Below are 16475 nucleotides of genomic sequence, written 5' to 3'. Positions count from 1 at the left end.
CTTATACATATATATATATATATATATATATATATATATATATATATATATAGGACCTACAGTTTTTAACACGCCAAATCCGAATGGCGATGGCAAAAATACTCTCGGAGAGATTTGCCATTGCTTTCCGAATGGTGGGAATCAAAATTTGATGTTCTGGAAAAATTTAAACTTTGGATCTTTGACACAGGAAAGCAGTCACGCTTCGCTTTGCGCCACAATCGTCATATATATATACTCGTATAGAATCATATTAATCATAGAATTATGTTAATGATTAAATAAGTGTCACTGTAATAATGGTAATTATTACAATGATGGACATGTATATAAGAAAAGATTATAAAATATATAAAAGGGTGTATAATATATTTTCTTGTAACAAGTTCTAATACAATTGTTATTACATTATAGTTTTTAATTAAATAAATATGTAAATATTTACTTAAGTATACGTAGTATATATATATATTTAATGCATACATATATTTACGTGTATATATATATATATATATACATATAGTATATATGTATATAATGAAAACATTTATTTTGATAATCAAATAATTATCTTGCATATGCAACGATGGTAACAAACATTCATGTGTGCACAAACAAATGCCTTCTGGCTCCGACATCTTATAATATGTACTTCGATATTGAAAAGTATACCCTTTCACCCTAAACGCTTTACTTTATATGTTTTAATATTGTTCACGAATAAACAAAAAACAAACTCGAATAGCAAAACTTATAAATATGCAAAATATCTACTTTTTTGTTAACAGTATTACATATGCAAAATACGGATACAATAAGTGCGGATGTAAAAATGAGTAAAGAAGATATATTATTATGGTTACAACCGCAAAGAGACATAGGTGTATTCATCCAATGCTGTAGGAAAACTTGCAAAAAGTTGCGATATTGTGAAGATTTCCATGATCCTGTAGATGTACCAAAACTTTGGTATTGTAAAATGAACTCAAGTATGTGTTTACTACTATATTATGAATACATTGACATATACAGGGTGTTCATTTTAACTTTGCCATCAAAATGATTAAAAAGCTTTTTATAAAAAAAATAACTAAAAATTAAACTTTTATTGTTTTGAGGGCAGTATCTGATGAATTAATTAGATTTCCAGTCTAGAACAGGTGTTGGAATCAATCAAACTCAAGTCGATTTTTTCAAATAATTAAAAGACATTTGTTACAAACTCAAAATAAGATTTGCATTAATTAAATTTTCGGTTTGAAGCTTATCGATCGTTGGGCCCAATTAGATTCAACTCGATTTTTTAAATATAGGAACATCTTATAATATTATTTATCCTCGAAAAATCTAATCCATCAGATTAGAGCCTTCTCGAAGTACCTAAATGTTTTGTCTCTAGTTATTTTTTCGTAAAACTTTTTAGTTATTTCGACAGTAAAGTTAAAATGGGACACCTTGTATATATTAATCGATACATATATGTACAATATTAAGTTATATTATATTTTATCACCAAAAGGATTTCATTTAAAGTAATTAATATTACTTATATATAATTATAATAAAATATACACAACGGTATAATTTAATATATATATATCTAATATATAAATAAAGAATTAAATATAAAGATACTTATAATATAGATACAACTATTGCTTCTTGTCTCTTACCGGAAGTGCCAATAACGGAGGCAGTAGAACAAGATTTAATAGAAAATAAATATAATAGCGGAAGTCTTGTATGGGCTCATATGCATGGTTATCCATGGTGGCCCGCAATCGTAGACGATTGTCCTGAGACTTTACGATATTATGAATTAAAAGAACCATCAATAATCCCTGTAAGTTCTAGAAAATATAAATACATATATGTAAAGTAATTAAAATTTTATTTATTTTAAATACATTTACATTTATTTAATAAATTTAACATTTTTAATTTTTAATTAATTTAATTAATTTGTTACAACTTCATCAAGATTACGAAATTAATGTATTATAATATAATGAATAATGCTTGTGTAGGTAAAATATCATGTGACATTCTTTAAAGATGATATTATTCAACATGTTTGGCTTAATCCCAGAAGTATCAAAGCTTTCGCAAAATATAAGAAAAGCACTATTATGAAAAAGGTATCATATATTTATTTATTTATTTATGAAAAAGATTTAAAAATATTTAAGGATATTATTATTCGAGATTTTCATTAATTTATAATATAATAATATTTCCTTCTATTGTTTAATTATATTCTCTATTATTTTTGTCTTTGAATTTTTATTTATTAATTTTATTATTTAATTGTTTAAATAGAACAAATTTTACAAAATGAACGATAAGAAACTGCTAGAAAAAGCTTATACTTTGGCACAAAGCGCAATTCCATTATCGATATTCGAAAGATTGCAAAGATTTAGTTATATTTCGCGCCTGAAGAATATGCAAGAATCTGTAAGTCAATTGGACGAGGAGGAAGATAATGAAATTCCCTGTACACCACCTTCAAAACGTATAACTTTAAAGGAGTTTTGTTTAAAAAATAGACGTTACATGGAAAACAAATTTTTATAAATTACATTTCTACGAATATATATTTACATATCTTTTTGTGCTTTATAAAAACAAATTTTATAGATATTTAGTTTAAAAAGTTTTTAATTAAAACTTTAAAGTTTTATATGTACATTATTTCTTATAGACTTATGACAATGACTCATGAGTCTTAAGAAATAATGAACATTATAATTTGTATTTTTCAACTATACATATACTCAATAACTAATTTGTATTTTTCAACTACTCAATAACAATAACACTACTATTACTTGTATTTTCTATCGGTATTTAATAAAGTTCTTGTACGTATTATATTAATTATATTTTATCTTTGTTTCTTTACTATATGCGATGATGTCCCATTTGGTACTTTAGTACGTTTTTGGGGAGATGCTACTAGCGCTATTTAATTGTATCGTTCTATTTTCATAATTTATTAAACGTAAAACAAGGATAGAATGACGCAATAACACTAATAGCGTCTTCCCGAACACACCTCTAGATGGTAGCGGTGGCGCTAAGACGGCATAAAGCTCTAGATACTAGAAAAGATAGCGATTTTGGACCTACTAACCATACCTTATACCAATAATACTAAGCGCTTATTGGACTAGAGACAATTAAATCGAAATGGCGGTCGAAATAGCCAATAGGAAGGCTGTCGGCATTTCAGCTCAGATCAAAGGAATACGCTACTTTGGTATCTAGACAAAGACATAGAGAATGAACTGCGCGATCCGTATCTAAGTAATGTATCAAATGTGGTCGACAATAATGAGAGAGAGAGAGGGACCGTGTGGGAGACGGCCAATCTCCCTCTCATTCTCTCTCCCATTTATACCATTGAATGGAAAGAGATAGAGATGGCCGTCTGTGCCACGGTCCCTCTCTCTCATCCCTGTCGACCATTTTGACACATCGATCGTGCAGTCCATTCTCTGTCTTCGGTATCTAGACGGCACTGCTTGTCGCGGCGCGCGGCGCTTGGAGTGGGAATAAATAGCATTGCGATCCGGACTCTGGTAATCATATATCGATAATAGTGAATAATACTAATAATATATAATAGCGAATACACATTATTAGACATCGATATAAAGATAACATGTAAAATAGTAAATAAAATGGCAAATAAAAATAAACAATATGGAATATTTTTAAATTTTTCAATTCTGTCAGATAGCGTTTAATTGTACGTAAAGCGTATATGATTTACATTTTAATTCTAGAAAGAGTAAACAGAGAAGAACACATTAAAAAAATAAGAAATCTACTTTATCGATATAAAACCGACAGATTACCTCATTCATGTATATACGTAGTTCTTAATGAGAAATGTAGGACAGAGGGCGAAACTTGAACATGATTGAATTGTTCTAACAATGTATTATACATGAATGAATTAATTGCTCAAAGCTGTCATAAATTATCGCAAAAATGAGGTAACAAAACGAGCCGCTATAATAATGTTGGAAAAATATATGAAATTTAGAAGTTTTTTAAAAAATTATGAAGAGAAGGGAAAACATTGGATAATATTATAGATATATTTAAATTTAAAAAAAGACATAATTAATTTTATAGAAAATTATATTAAATACTAATATAGTATATAAAGAACTGAAAAGAATTATAACAAAGAATTTGGAAAAAAATTGAAAAAAGAGATCATCTATTTGTATCTTAATTCTTATATATTTATATATTTTAAAAGTTAAAAATTTTAGTGATATATCTAACTGAATATTCCCAGACAATAAAAAGTATCTAAAATCAGGTCATAGGATGTTTTTTGCGTCTAAAAGACGACTTAAAGGTGTCTTATATCATAATTTTAGACTTTGTGTTGTTTGGGTTATAATTTGCAATTTGTGTGAAATATTGTAATCCTTTAAAAGTGACATAAGAATGATTACAATTCTGAAAGATAATAATTTTGCAAATTTGTTTAGAAGCGCAGTAGTAACGGAATATTAAATTAACATCAAGTTATTCTATATATATATATATATATATATACATACACATATATATATAAAATAGGTAATTGGGGTCACAAATATGGATGGTTTTTTTCTATGACATGCTAAATACTAAAATAATATTAGAAAATGATTGTATCTGAATTAAAAGCAAAAATATAGTTGCGATATATTTTTTATTGGTGCTGTCGATATGCTCATACGTAGAGCGTATATTAGCTCGTCGAACAACGGTGAGACGCGGTATCCGCTGACGTCATGATGACCCGGCGCGACCCCGGTGAACCCCGGCAGCGATATTAACATAGCGATTTACAATTGCTTATATGCGCGTACAATCGGTTGGTTTCCGCTCATTGACTCTCTTTTCGCGTATCTATTTCACGCGTTTTAATAAGTCCGTTATATTAAAACGATTTACAAAATGCGCGAATAAATATAAACCAACTATGGGGTTGGTTTTGTTGCATGCGAAACTTCGCATTTCCGTTATCTCAACGACATAATAATTTAATTTTAATCTCTAAAATTACGAAAAGGAAAATGTAGCGCATCATCAACGCAGCTCTTAATAAAATTTGTGTCCGAAATTGAGAAAATTTTTTTCATCTATAAAACTTGGAAACATTAATTAAAAATTCTTTTCCTGAAATGTAATTTTCCATAGAAACGGAAATTATACGTTACGACAATCTAAGGCACACAATCTAAGGGCCACGCCCGTTTATGAAGGGAATGGCCAAACGATGTAGAAGAGGTCCTCTCTTAAACTATCTTTCTCTCTTTTTGCCATCGATCCTCTATCTATGGCACTCCCATGTTTGTCAACGACCTACGCCCCCATCATCACACAGTTTCCAAACTATATATATGTATAGCTATATAATCAATCCTCCTAAGATTCCATTATAATTTCTGTAGAATTCAATTTTTTGTGTCCATACGTTACGCAAAAATAAAATACGATGTATTATACATTATAATAATGCGCATTTTATATAATAAATATTACAGTATAAGATATATAACATCAATCGAGAGCTACGTTTGTGCGAGTCTCCCTTCAAAAGATTTTTCTATACGTTTTTTTCTTTTATACATATATAATTCTTTTCTTAATAATTCATTTTGTATACCTTCATAAGAAAATCGTTTCTTTACTATTCTGCTTAAGGGGACCGAAAATTGATTGTTACGCCATTGGCAACCGCGTTGATCTCGAGCGAACGCGTTTACAAAGCGTAATAAAAAAAAGGGGAGAGCTAATTATAGTTGCGGTCTATCTTGGAGAACCGAGGGGGCGAAAGAGAACATAACGACAAAATGAAAATGAAAAGTACTCGTGTGGTAGAGAAGGGGAAGGAAAGAGTGTAATCTTTTCGAGTGTCGCGTATCCCATCGGGGAAGGGCCGTATGAAGCAACTTTGAAAGCGCCCGCACTTGTCTTTCACGCGTTACATCACACATCTTCGACATATCTTTTATATAATATTGTCGTATTTTACATTTCTCTTAAAAATAAATCTTGGAAATTCTTGAAAAATCTTATCAGAAAAGAAGTTAAAATCATATTCACAAGTTTTGTTCTTATTTTCTGAACTCAGATTATCGTCTCAGATTATTATATTATGTACGACTATCGCTACAAATTAATTTTAACGTATAAACGTTCTTATCTAAATTAATACTAATTTTTGGTGAAATTATAATAAAAGAGTGTAGAGGATAATTAATTGACAAATTCACATAGTTAAAACGAATGTAACGTGACAAATCGATTTTTTGAGACAATGACGAAATAACGAGATTTCGAACGTAGAAATCTCAATCTTATGCTTGCCTAGCAACACGATTTGAAACCGAAGTCACGGGAGCAACGGTGATAACGAGACGCGTGTACCCGGGCGAACATATCTCGGGTTATCGGTTTTTTTCGGTGACAGTGAGTAGCGAATGAGCGTAGAAAGTGTATAAACTATGCGAAAGATATCAACGCATGACCACGTTGGACCACAGGTCATCGAGCAAGAGATAGATCCGAGACGAGCCGCCATCAAATCGAATTGACCATTTTTTATTCCAAATATATAATCCAAGTATAATATGTATATAAGCAGACATTATTATAAATACAAACAAATGTTTAAGTTACACGCGCGTGTACATATGAAATTAATGTGTAAAAAATACAAATATTACATCGAAACAGTATATATGTATATTCATTCATAAAAAATTGTCATTGTTATTGTATAAAAGGAATATTTGTTCCATAGGAACAATTTCGTTGCACCAATCTCACGCGCGCATAGTTAACATGAGATAAAAGATTCTGAAGGTTCTCTAACTTTTCGATACCTACAGGAAAGAGAAGAAGCTAGAGGAAAAGAATAATAGAGAGAAGGAAAGATTAGGAACAAAATTCGCTCTCTAAATGTTACTTCGAAAACTACTAAGAATATGGCGGTCAATGCCATCGCTCGGCTACTATTAGCCGAGACGCCTGGTATATATTTTCGTCGTGGCCTACTAATACACTTTATGAAGTAAGTCTCGTCTTGAATCATTCCTCTGTAGGCTCTGATAATTCAGAATATTAAAAAATCCTATTATATGCCAAAGAGATTAGCAATAGTCTCATAAATTTTAACTTGTATGGTATCGGTACAACGATAAACAATGATTGGAAATTCGAAACGGGACAAATGCCGTAGGTAAGTGTCTCCTTTAAAGTATTAAGACCACTTAAAGCTTTTACGTTTGTGCAAGTCTATATTTTCATTGCCACGTACATGTCTCGCATATAAAATTAATTAATATATTTTTTTTAATACTCCTCTTATAATATTAATATATTATATAACAAATTTGAAACTAGCAATAACAATAGAGGTACGTCGTTTCTTATCACATTTCCGCTTATATATATAAGAAAACAATTATTTATCGAATAATACATCATCATTGGAATTAAGTGATTACGAATATTTGGTAGATATATACACGTACGTATATAAGTTGTAAAAATAAGTACAGCATAAATGTAATAATTTCCTCTGACATACTTGTAGAAAAAAAAGGATGTATTGCAAATTGTGATCAAAGAATCTATTAATGATCGTTGATATTAAAATCGTAAATTGTAAAATATTAGTATCACTCTAGGATATTACTGTAATGTTTGTTAAATATTTTTCTGTCTAAGATTGCCCATTTGAGTTTTACGTCTTGGCAATTTATCGACAAGGTTTTCAAACAGTCTTTGTACATGGTGTGACGATAGGTGAGGTATTACGAAATCACGCGCGCTTCCATATATTCATGATGAATACAGTCGCTCGCATAGGAAAAGTGCATTTGCATGTGAACAGCGCGGGTCTCTTCGGGTCGGCAAATATCTGACTTTGTTTAACGTACAATTAATTTCGAGCTTAAAGTATATTCTTCCACAGTAGTAAGTTTTTAAAAAGAGAAAAGTGTCTGTTGTCTATTATCGACTATCCTAACAAGTAAATTATTACAAACGAAATATTTTCATAAGTTTGACATTACAATTTTCTCAAAAAAGATTAAGTATAACTTGTAAAAGAACTGAAATAATTATTATATCATCTTTTATCTGCTTGCAAGTACAAAATATAACATGAAGCAACTTGATATGAGTTTTATACGATGATCTTTACACATATTATCCATCATTCTTGCTCTGCGCATCAAATTTATTTTGCTGTACTGTTATCACCGAAGCCTCTGGCCCTATTTCGTAAGAAGGACGAATGATGAATGCGTCGTTTTGATAACATTTTTTGAATTTAGGTTACAGGCTAGCATTACGGGGTTGTCGGGGTCGGGATAGGTCGATAAGATTATTGACGTTAAACGGTTATAAGTGCATCGGTTATGTAAAATGATAATATGACGAAAACGAGATTCTAGGTCAACAAAATGACACGTTAATATAAGATCAGGCTCGTTAAGATTTAATGTAAAGACTGCTTGCTCAAACGGAAAAAGGTCTTTTACTGCTCTATTGTTTGTCCTCTACTTTATATATTTTTATTTTATTTTATTTTATTTTTTCATTTTGTTGCATTTTATTTCTCATTACACTCTCTTTGTTCATTTTATTTTACTTTACTTTATTTTCTTTCATTGAACTTAATGTAACTGCATATTTTATTATAATTCAATAAAAGTTTAATTTGACTTTACGCTTCATTTTCCATCTTATTTTACATTTTACATTGTTTGTACTTGATTCTATGTATAATAAAATATATACATTTCTTGGAGGACAGAGTAATTAGTAACAAATAACAACTGAAAGTATACCGAATGTCCACTTTCGCTATCTCTTTGCCACTGTTTGCTTTTACCCCGTGCGTATCGTGCGTTCAATCATTTATTCGTATTGGTCACGTGATTGACGCTCGACGATTAGCTGTAATCGGAAAGCAGAATATTTGAATTTCAAAAACTATTATATATATAATAATTCTATTTTTGAGAACTCTGTTTTCGTTATTCGACTCTGCACGCAAATTCGAGCGCAAATTGAAACAAGCTTTACCAATAATTGAAGCCTTACGACAAGAGTCCTACGACACTGGGCGGTCCTGTGTGTGTGTTTAATTATTGGAACGCACGCACAGCGATCCTGCAAGAAAGCATGTTTAACCTGCTGATCAAGGGGCGTGGTGACATTTAGATGTCACATATATACATAAGTAATATTTAGACGCAAATCATCATAATAAAAATTAAAAACGCTTATTATATATATTATGAATTATAATAAAGTTGCCATGGAAAAGCAACAAAATATGAAAGTTATGAAAGAGAATCCGCTAACTATTCTCTAGAAAATTTCACAAAGGATCTTTAAAATGTGCCAAACAATTTAATAAATTATGAAATAGCAAGCCACAATTTTAAATATACTTAAAGAAATACGAAAAGCTTACTCTAACATTCAACACAATTATTACAATAAATTATTTCTATAAAAAAAAAAATAAACATTTGAAACGCAATTTTTCAGAAAAATGTCTAATAAAAAATATATCATATGTATATTTTTATAACATGCCATATCAGGCCATACGTGACTATAAATGGTAACACTAAACTAGTGTTATACCGTTGGAATATAACTAATTCAGTAGAAACAGTATATTTAAAAAAAAACTCCATTTACAGCGATGTGTTTGTATAAGTTAATGAATAAATACGCAACGTAATAAGCTATAATATATTGTTATAAAATATAGTATATGTATTACTGTGGCCGGAATCAGAGATGCAAACCGGTTCTGAAGCGGTGGACCAATCCAAATTTGGATGAACCAAAGGCAAACCCTAAACGGAGTTTCGACTAACTTCATTTAGAGATTGCTTCATCTTCTTCGTGAATTATAATAATTTTATTTACATTGTTTAATATGTCGACAATAAATTATTATATTATTATCACATAAGTTTATTATCTTAATAACTTACTAATTGTTTTCAGTATATTACCAGTAAAATATATTTTCTTTTAAAAGCGTTATAAATAATAATTTATTAATACTATTGTTATTTATTCGTATAATCTTAAATATATGAACAAAATCAAAAGTAGGGCATAAACATATAGTAATTTGGAAATGATAAAAAATGGGAGCAAAATTTGGAGAAATTAAAAATAATTTAAAATAAAAGTGAAACAAGAGAAGAGCGTACAAACATTTGTTACTTTTTCTTTCGAATCGCTACGAATTGGAAAGAATGCATTTCGCCTGTATGTTAGGACGGAATATTTAACAAAATATGTTGCAAAGGATATCGCGCCTTCGATTCTCTTAATGCGTGTACACGATGGCACGTAAATGCAGTCATTGCCCCGGCCCGCCACAGGCCGGCCGGCCGCCACCTGCGCCATTCACGGCCAACCAATCCTCGCGTCGCCGAAACCGCGTGAGACACCGGCTCTTCCCTTCACCCCTTACCAGCCTTACCTCCCTTCGACTTCAGCCTTTGCCTTTGCCTGCTTTGCCATGCCAACATCGCCAACATCGCCAACAGTGCCAACACAGGCAACACTGGCAACACGCCGGACCGCGGCGTTCGCCTTCTGCCAGTTCTGCCTTCTGGAGTTCTCGAGTCTCGACTCGACATCGCATGCTTCCGCGCGCGCGCGCTTCCCCTATAAACAACATATAGGCAACGTAGCGCGGTAGTGAAAGAGTGCGGTAACGCGGGTAACGGGCAACGGCGCCGCTGCGATGGGGGTAAGTTACGACGGTCACAGCACCCTGGTGGGGACGCGCGCAACACGATGGAAGGGGAAGCCGACGGTGCGTTGCCAGCCGGCCAACGCACAACGCGGCCGCTCAGTTCGCTTCGATCGACCGAAGTGTGTGGTTATCGTTTGTGTTTAGTCGGTTTTTTCCTTCTCCTTGCAGTTCTCGCCTCGCCTTGCCTTGCCTCGGTTCTCTTCATTTTCCTTCATCTTGTCTCTCTTCGTCGTCTCATTTCTTCGCTCTTCATCTCTATTTGTCTCGCCTCGTTTCTGATCGTTTCTATTCGTCTCGTATCATTCCCGTTCGTTCCTATTCGTCTCATTTCGTCTCGTCTCGTCTCGTCTCGTTCCATCTCGTCTCACTTCGCATTCTTCAGGTTTTTTTTGCATCTTCATTCATGGCGTAATGTTGAATTGTTAAGTACGTAAGTAAACGAAGAGAAACTAGTAACATTCTTCGCTCGTCGGAAGATAATCAACTTTTGGACGATTGAAGAGAGTGTGAGCTTTCTATCTTGGAGTTTAGCCTGATCCGCTGCCAAGGCCTCTCTGTCTACCCTCCTCTCTTCCTCCTTCATCGCTTCTACCTTCTCTTTTCCTACCTCTTCTACCTCTTCTTTGCTCCTCGCCATCTTTCTACCTCCTCTTCCTCCTCCTCCTCCTCCTCTTGGATATCGTGTGCTACACGTTTCCGGCTGACAGTGCGCTTTTTAGGCCTGCGCGCGCGACTCGCGCAATGGACGTCGCAATCCCCTCCCTCCCTCCCTTCCTCCTTCTCGCCTTCCTCCCAGCGTGACTCTCGATGAACCACAAATCTCCCCGACAAGCGAAGAGGGTGGAGTCCGTCGCGGACGTTTCATACGAGATCGCGAGGCGTTCATGATACAACGACGACAATGATGATGATGATGATGACGACAATGACGGCGACGGCGACGACGACGACGACACAAGCAAGACGCGTATCTGGGTGTATCAGACTCCATGCACCAAAGAACGGGCGCCATGTCGTCGTTTTCCTCCTCGAGCAACCGACCTATCGATCTTCAGTGGCGTAATGTGTGCGCACAACTATCTGGTAAATATCCTATACTCTTTGTCGTCCGATAAGTGAAGATTGTGACCGGAGCCGAAATATAAACCTAATCGGTATTTGCCGCCCAAGCGAGAGTGATTGCGTTCAACGGAAAAAGCAGCTTACCAATTGTTGTAAGATTCTTCAGTATAACTGGTTTATACATTTAGATTCAGTGAGGAATTAAGAGCAAGAACCAATCATATTAAAGAATTTTACAACAGTTACAAAGCTGGTTTTCTGTCGAACGTAGTTAGTTTACATACATTTTTCTTACAATTTCGGAGTATTCACTTTTAGTTTCAAATAGATTAATTATTTTTCCTTAAATAAATTTTCTGTTTTTTCTAAATGTGTTTCACCGCGAGATAAATCGCGCATTTCGAATATTATTCTGTTATTACATGTATAGCAATGAATTATTCTTTTTAATAAACATTCTTTGCAGTACAATAAATAATAAAACAGTAAAAATAACTTTTTTTTTTATTTAAAACTTAATTTATAAATTTCCAAGTCATGTACATTAATTTATGATAGTCGAATAATTGTCGATCTGATACAGCTTATAATTTATTTAAAAATTTTTATTGATTAAAATTATTTGCTTTTGAGAAGTTTGTGACTTTGATGATAAGATATAAAACATATCGATAGCATCTATTGGACTAAGAAAAAATATTTTACACATTTTTCTTGTATCCTAAAATAAACGTCTTACGTCTAAAGATAAATTTAGAAAGTCCTTTGAATTTTTAAAATGTGAATTTTCTGTTACTATCTTGGGTTTCAATAGATCATCTTTTAAAAATTGTAAAAAGTAAATTATTTTAAATGCTATATTTTTTATTCACTTAAATATGTATGCGTGCGTGCGTGCGTGTGTGTGTGTGTGTGCGTGCGCGTGCGTGTTTGCGCGTGTGCATGTGTGTGTGTGTGCGCGCGCGCGCGCGCGTGTGTGTGTGTGTGTACATACACTAAATGTTTTAACAAGAAATTGATATACTTAAAATAATTACTGTTTTCCGAAATATTTGATTTTTTATGTGAGAAGAATAAATCACCTTGTCCCACTTTGTTTTACAGTTTTACATCTCCTATTTATGATAGTATTTTTTTCTTTTTCTTTCCTCTTTTTATATTAATTTTGCTTCTTCTCTAATCTACGGTATATAATTTAGAATTTTATGCGTGATTTTATAATCTTTTAAGGTTTTATTTTTAATTTATATATGACTGATTTTAAAAACTTATAAATGTGTAATTTTAGCGCATACGTGTAATATTTTTAGATTTATATAATATTTTTATTTATTTATTTATTAAAAAAATTTTTTGTTTGATCTATAGAACCAGGTAATTGTTTGTCCAATTGTTGAAATTTTTTTTTTATGCGGATTGTTGGATGGACATAAGTTATGTTTTACAATAAGGAGACACGATTCGGAATGATTTCTGATGATCCATTAGAGAAGAACAATAGAAGTAATCATTCAGTAACTAAGAATATGACAGGACAACAAATATGTGATATTGGTCTGAATAAGTGAGACTTTGTATGAATCTTATAATTTATAATGACAAATTGTATGAAATTGCGAAACATTACATAATGACGCTAGGATGTTTGTGTGTATTTAAATTCTATTAATATTGATAATGATCTAATGTGTGAACAGATCGAAACGTTTATGATATCTGACTATATATAATTCATTTTAAATAATCGATATCGCTAATACTATCTTGCGCACGTGGAATAAGCCATTTATATTGTATTTTTTTTTTTAATATTTTTAGATTTATATAATTTATAAATACTTATTTTCAAGAATTTTTTAGATATTACAATAAATCAGAGAAATTTCATTAAATGTGATATTAATTATGATAATGATATATTTATTTATTTTTTATATTGTCAAAATGTAATTTTTTTGTGTAAAATGAAAAAAATGTGAAATATATAAGAGGTAATTTACGAAATAATTACAAGTATAAAATTTGTTAATCAGAATGGTTTACTTATTTATATATGAATAACATCTGTATATATTATATTGCAAATTACATATTATATTACGTGAATATAATTTTTAATGTTAATATTCTATTATTATAATTATCGTTATTTCAAGTTGGTTTTTTGGAACGTAAAGTATTTGGAGCGTACATATTTATATGAAATGTGCATATTTATTTTCTTTGTTCTTTTTGTATCTAAGATACAAGAATGTAAAAAATATATTGACAACGAAAAATAATATTTTCGGCACGATGTCAGGTCGAAATGTCGATGTCGGGTAACTCATTATCAATTACGTAATCAAGAGATAACATCATTGCCACGTGGTTTTAACATAGTTCATAAACGAATAAAGAAGATAAATATCGAATTAGATTAAACGCGCAAAGAATAAGTAATTAGTAACGTTTATGCTTGATTTGCATTATTTTTTAATTAAGCGCAACGTTTTAAAAAATTTCTAAAATGTCAGTATATAATTTTTGAAAATGACTATGAACGTGACGTGATACAAATCCAAATTTATAAAAAATATAATACATTTTCTTAATGTTTCTTAAACTAAATTATTTAAATGACTAAAACTAAATAAATGTTGCATAATCTTAAAATTTTATTTTTGGAACGCAATTTCAAGTAATAATTTCAGAAGAAAATGCATATTATTTGACAAAATGGAATAGTTTTCACCTCTGTATTGGGCAAATTTTGCTGTAATAAACGGCGCACCCAGTACTGATGGCGTGGTGTTTAATTAAATTAACTACGTTATAAAGCAGTTCCCTAAGGTCATTCCCGTCTCATATCATATTTGTTTCATCGCATCACCCTTATTTGATAGTTTTTTTATTCATCTTATATATCTCTGAATAACCCGAGAGAATTCACATTTTTATTCACGAAAATTTGTATATAACTGTATATACATATAGTGATATAGTGCGCGTTTCGATTACGTTTCTCCTATCCATTTCGAAATAAGAGTCTGAAAACATCAAATACTCAGTCTAAATTAGATAGAGAAATTCTCATCTTAAATATTGTATCTCGCATTGGCTGATTTACATCTATCCTTGGTTAAATATTATAGCTGTGCTTAACAACGAAACAGCTGTATTTCACGTGTATAAAAATGTGAAATCTAGAGTTTAAAGATAGATTTTAGATACATTTTTTTTAAGGCTTTTCACAAGTATTTTCTATAAAAAAGCTATACATTTTGCGGATTATCTTCATGTATAGATCCATTGTTAGAATTAGGAGCAGTCTGACGCTAAGCTGCTCCTTTAGGCTTTAGATACTTAATCAAAAGTCATTATCACTTTGATGGATGTATGAATAGCTAGGTATATACAATGACAAAAGTGTTTAATTGTAGAGGCATATACGACGTTTAATGTACCTCATTCCGGAATATGAATAGCGAGCCGCAATAGTATGTTTTTATCCTTCGCCGGATGGAAGAGCAGTAGACTTGCTCGAAACGCGTCGACAGGGGAGGGGGAGAAAGAGAGAGAATGAGTATGTCGCGTCGAAAAATACGTCGTATAGCGCATGCGCGAGAGTGGATAGTCTGGCGCCAGCAGGTGCGGTTAAATATAGCTTATGCAACGGTATCCTCTCCGCTCGCGCACTCTCTTGGCTCTCTCCGCCTTTTTCTCACTATCTTTCCTTCTCTTTCTCTTTTCCTTCTCTTTCCCCCCCTCCCATTTCTTTTTTCTTTCTGTGCTTGCTGAAAAAACGCGTAAACATGATTATAATATGTGTATGATATAAAATTTTTTAAACTCATCCTGAGTTAATCGTTACCACTTTATTGGCATATTTAATTCCTCGTTTAATTCCGGAATAATTATAAGCTTTTGTTTCAATCAATATATTAGGTGTTAAACTTAATTCCTACCGTTTTTCGTCTCCAAAATTGATTTGTTTCGAAGGGAAGATGAATGAATACCTTAACACCTAATAATTTGATTTCTATGAAATTTGTATAGATTTGTTCGACAGAAGTAACATAAAGTGACATAAAGTGTTACTCTGCGTTATTAAATTTCATGAAGATAAAAGATAATGATATAATTGTATCTTAATAATCATAATTATTTTCATTATTATATTAGAAGGCTAAAAAATAAACTAATAAAATTAATATGTTTACATTAATAAAGCTAAAGCCAATACCAAAGTTAATCAAAGTTAACAAGAATAAATTTAAATCCCGATCATTTGACATATGGAAGAACTACTCTGTCGGGGATACATGAAGATTTGAGATATTTGTAATTTTTTTCAAAATGCAATTCTCTAGATTCTTCCGTTTAGTATTATTTAATGAGTCATGAATTTTCTTTCATACGTTCATAGCCGCACGCGTATGATATTTATAACAAATGTAACAATTACAACATATAATTATATATATATGTTGTAAATTTAATAATTTATATAATAATGGTACTATGGTATATCGTATAATTTACGTACCATATACTCTTTTACAATATTAACAGTATAAATATTATTTGTGTCATACTCTCCTCCCTTCCT

At 31.6% G+C, this 16475-nt stretch overlaps 1 protein-coding gene and 1 long non-coding RNA gene across 2 annotated transcripts in view; one reads left to right on the top strand and one right to left on the bottom strand.

The window, feature by feature from the left end:
* The window catches only part of LOC108769699 (uncharacterized), a 6404-nt gene extending 3827 nt beyond the window's left edge, over window positions 1-2577 (top strand). Inside the window, exons 3-6 of the mRNA XM_018520819.1 lie at window positions 789-989; window positions 1647-1843; window positions 2028-2138; window positions 2320-2577. Coding sequence (XP_018376321.1) covers window positions 789-989; window positions 1647-1843; window positions 2028-2138; window positions 2320-2577 — 767 coding nt within the window. The remainder of the gene's footprint in view (window positions 1-788; window positions 990-1646; window positions 1844-2027; window positions 2139-2319) is intronic.
* Window positions 2578-8842: 6265 nt separating this feature from the next.
* Window positions 8843-10676, bottom strand: LOC108769704 (uncharacterized). The gene is made up of 3 exons (XR_001940558.1): window positions 10544-10676; window positions 9115-9201; window positions 8843-8985 (listed from the first exon to the last, which is right to left on the bottom strand). It is a non-coding gene; the product is annotated as an uncharacterized LOC108769704 (long non-coding RNA).
* Between the last annotated feature and the right edge of the window lie 5799 nt (window positions 10677-16475).

Source organism: Trachymyrmex cornetzi, unplaced genomic scaffold (genome assembly GCF_001594075.2).
Source record: "Trachymyrmex cornetzi isolate Tcor2-1 unplaced genomic scaffold, Tcor1.1 scaffold93, whole genome shotgun sequence".
NCBI classification, from domain to species: Eukaryota; Metazoa; Arthropoda; class Insecta; order Hymenoptera; family Formicidae; genus Trachymyrmex; species Trachymyrmex cornetzi.
The sequence above is the reverse complement of the archived record's forward strand: the minus strand, read 5'-3'. Positions and strand labels throughout refer to the sequence as shown.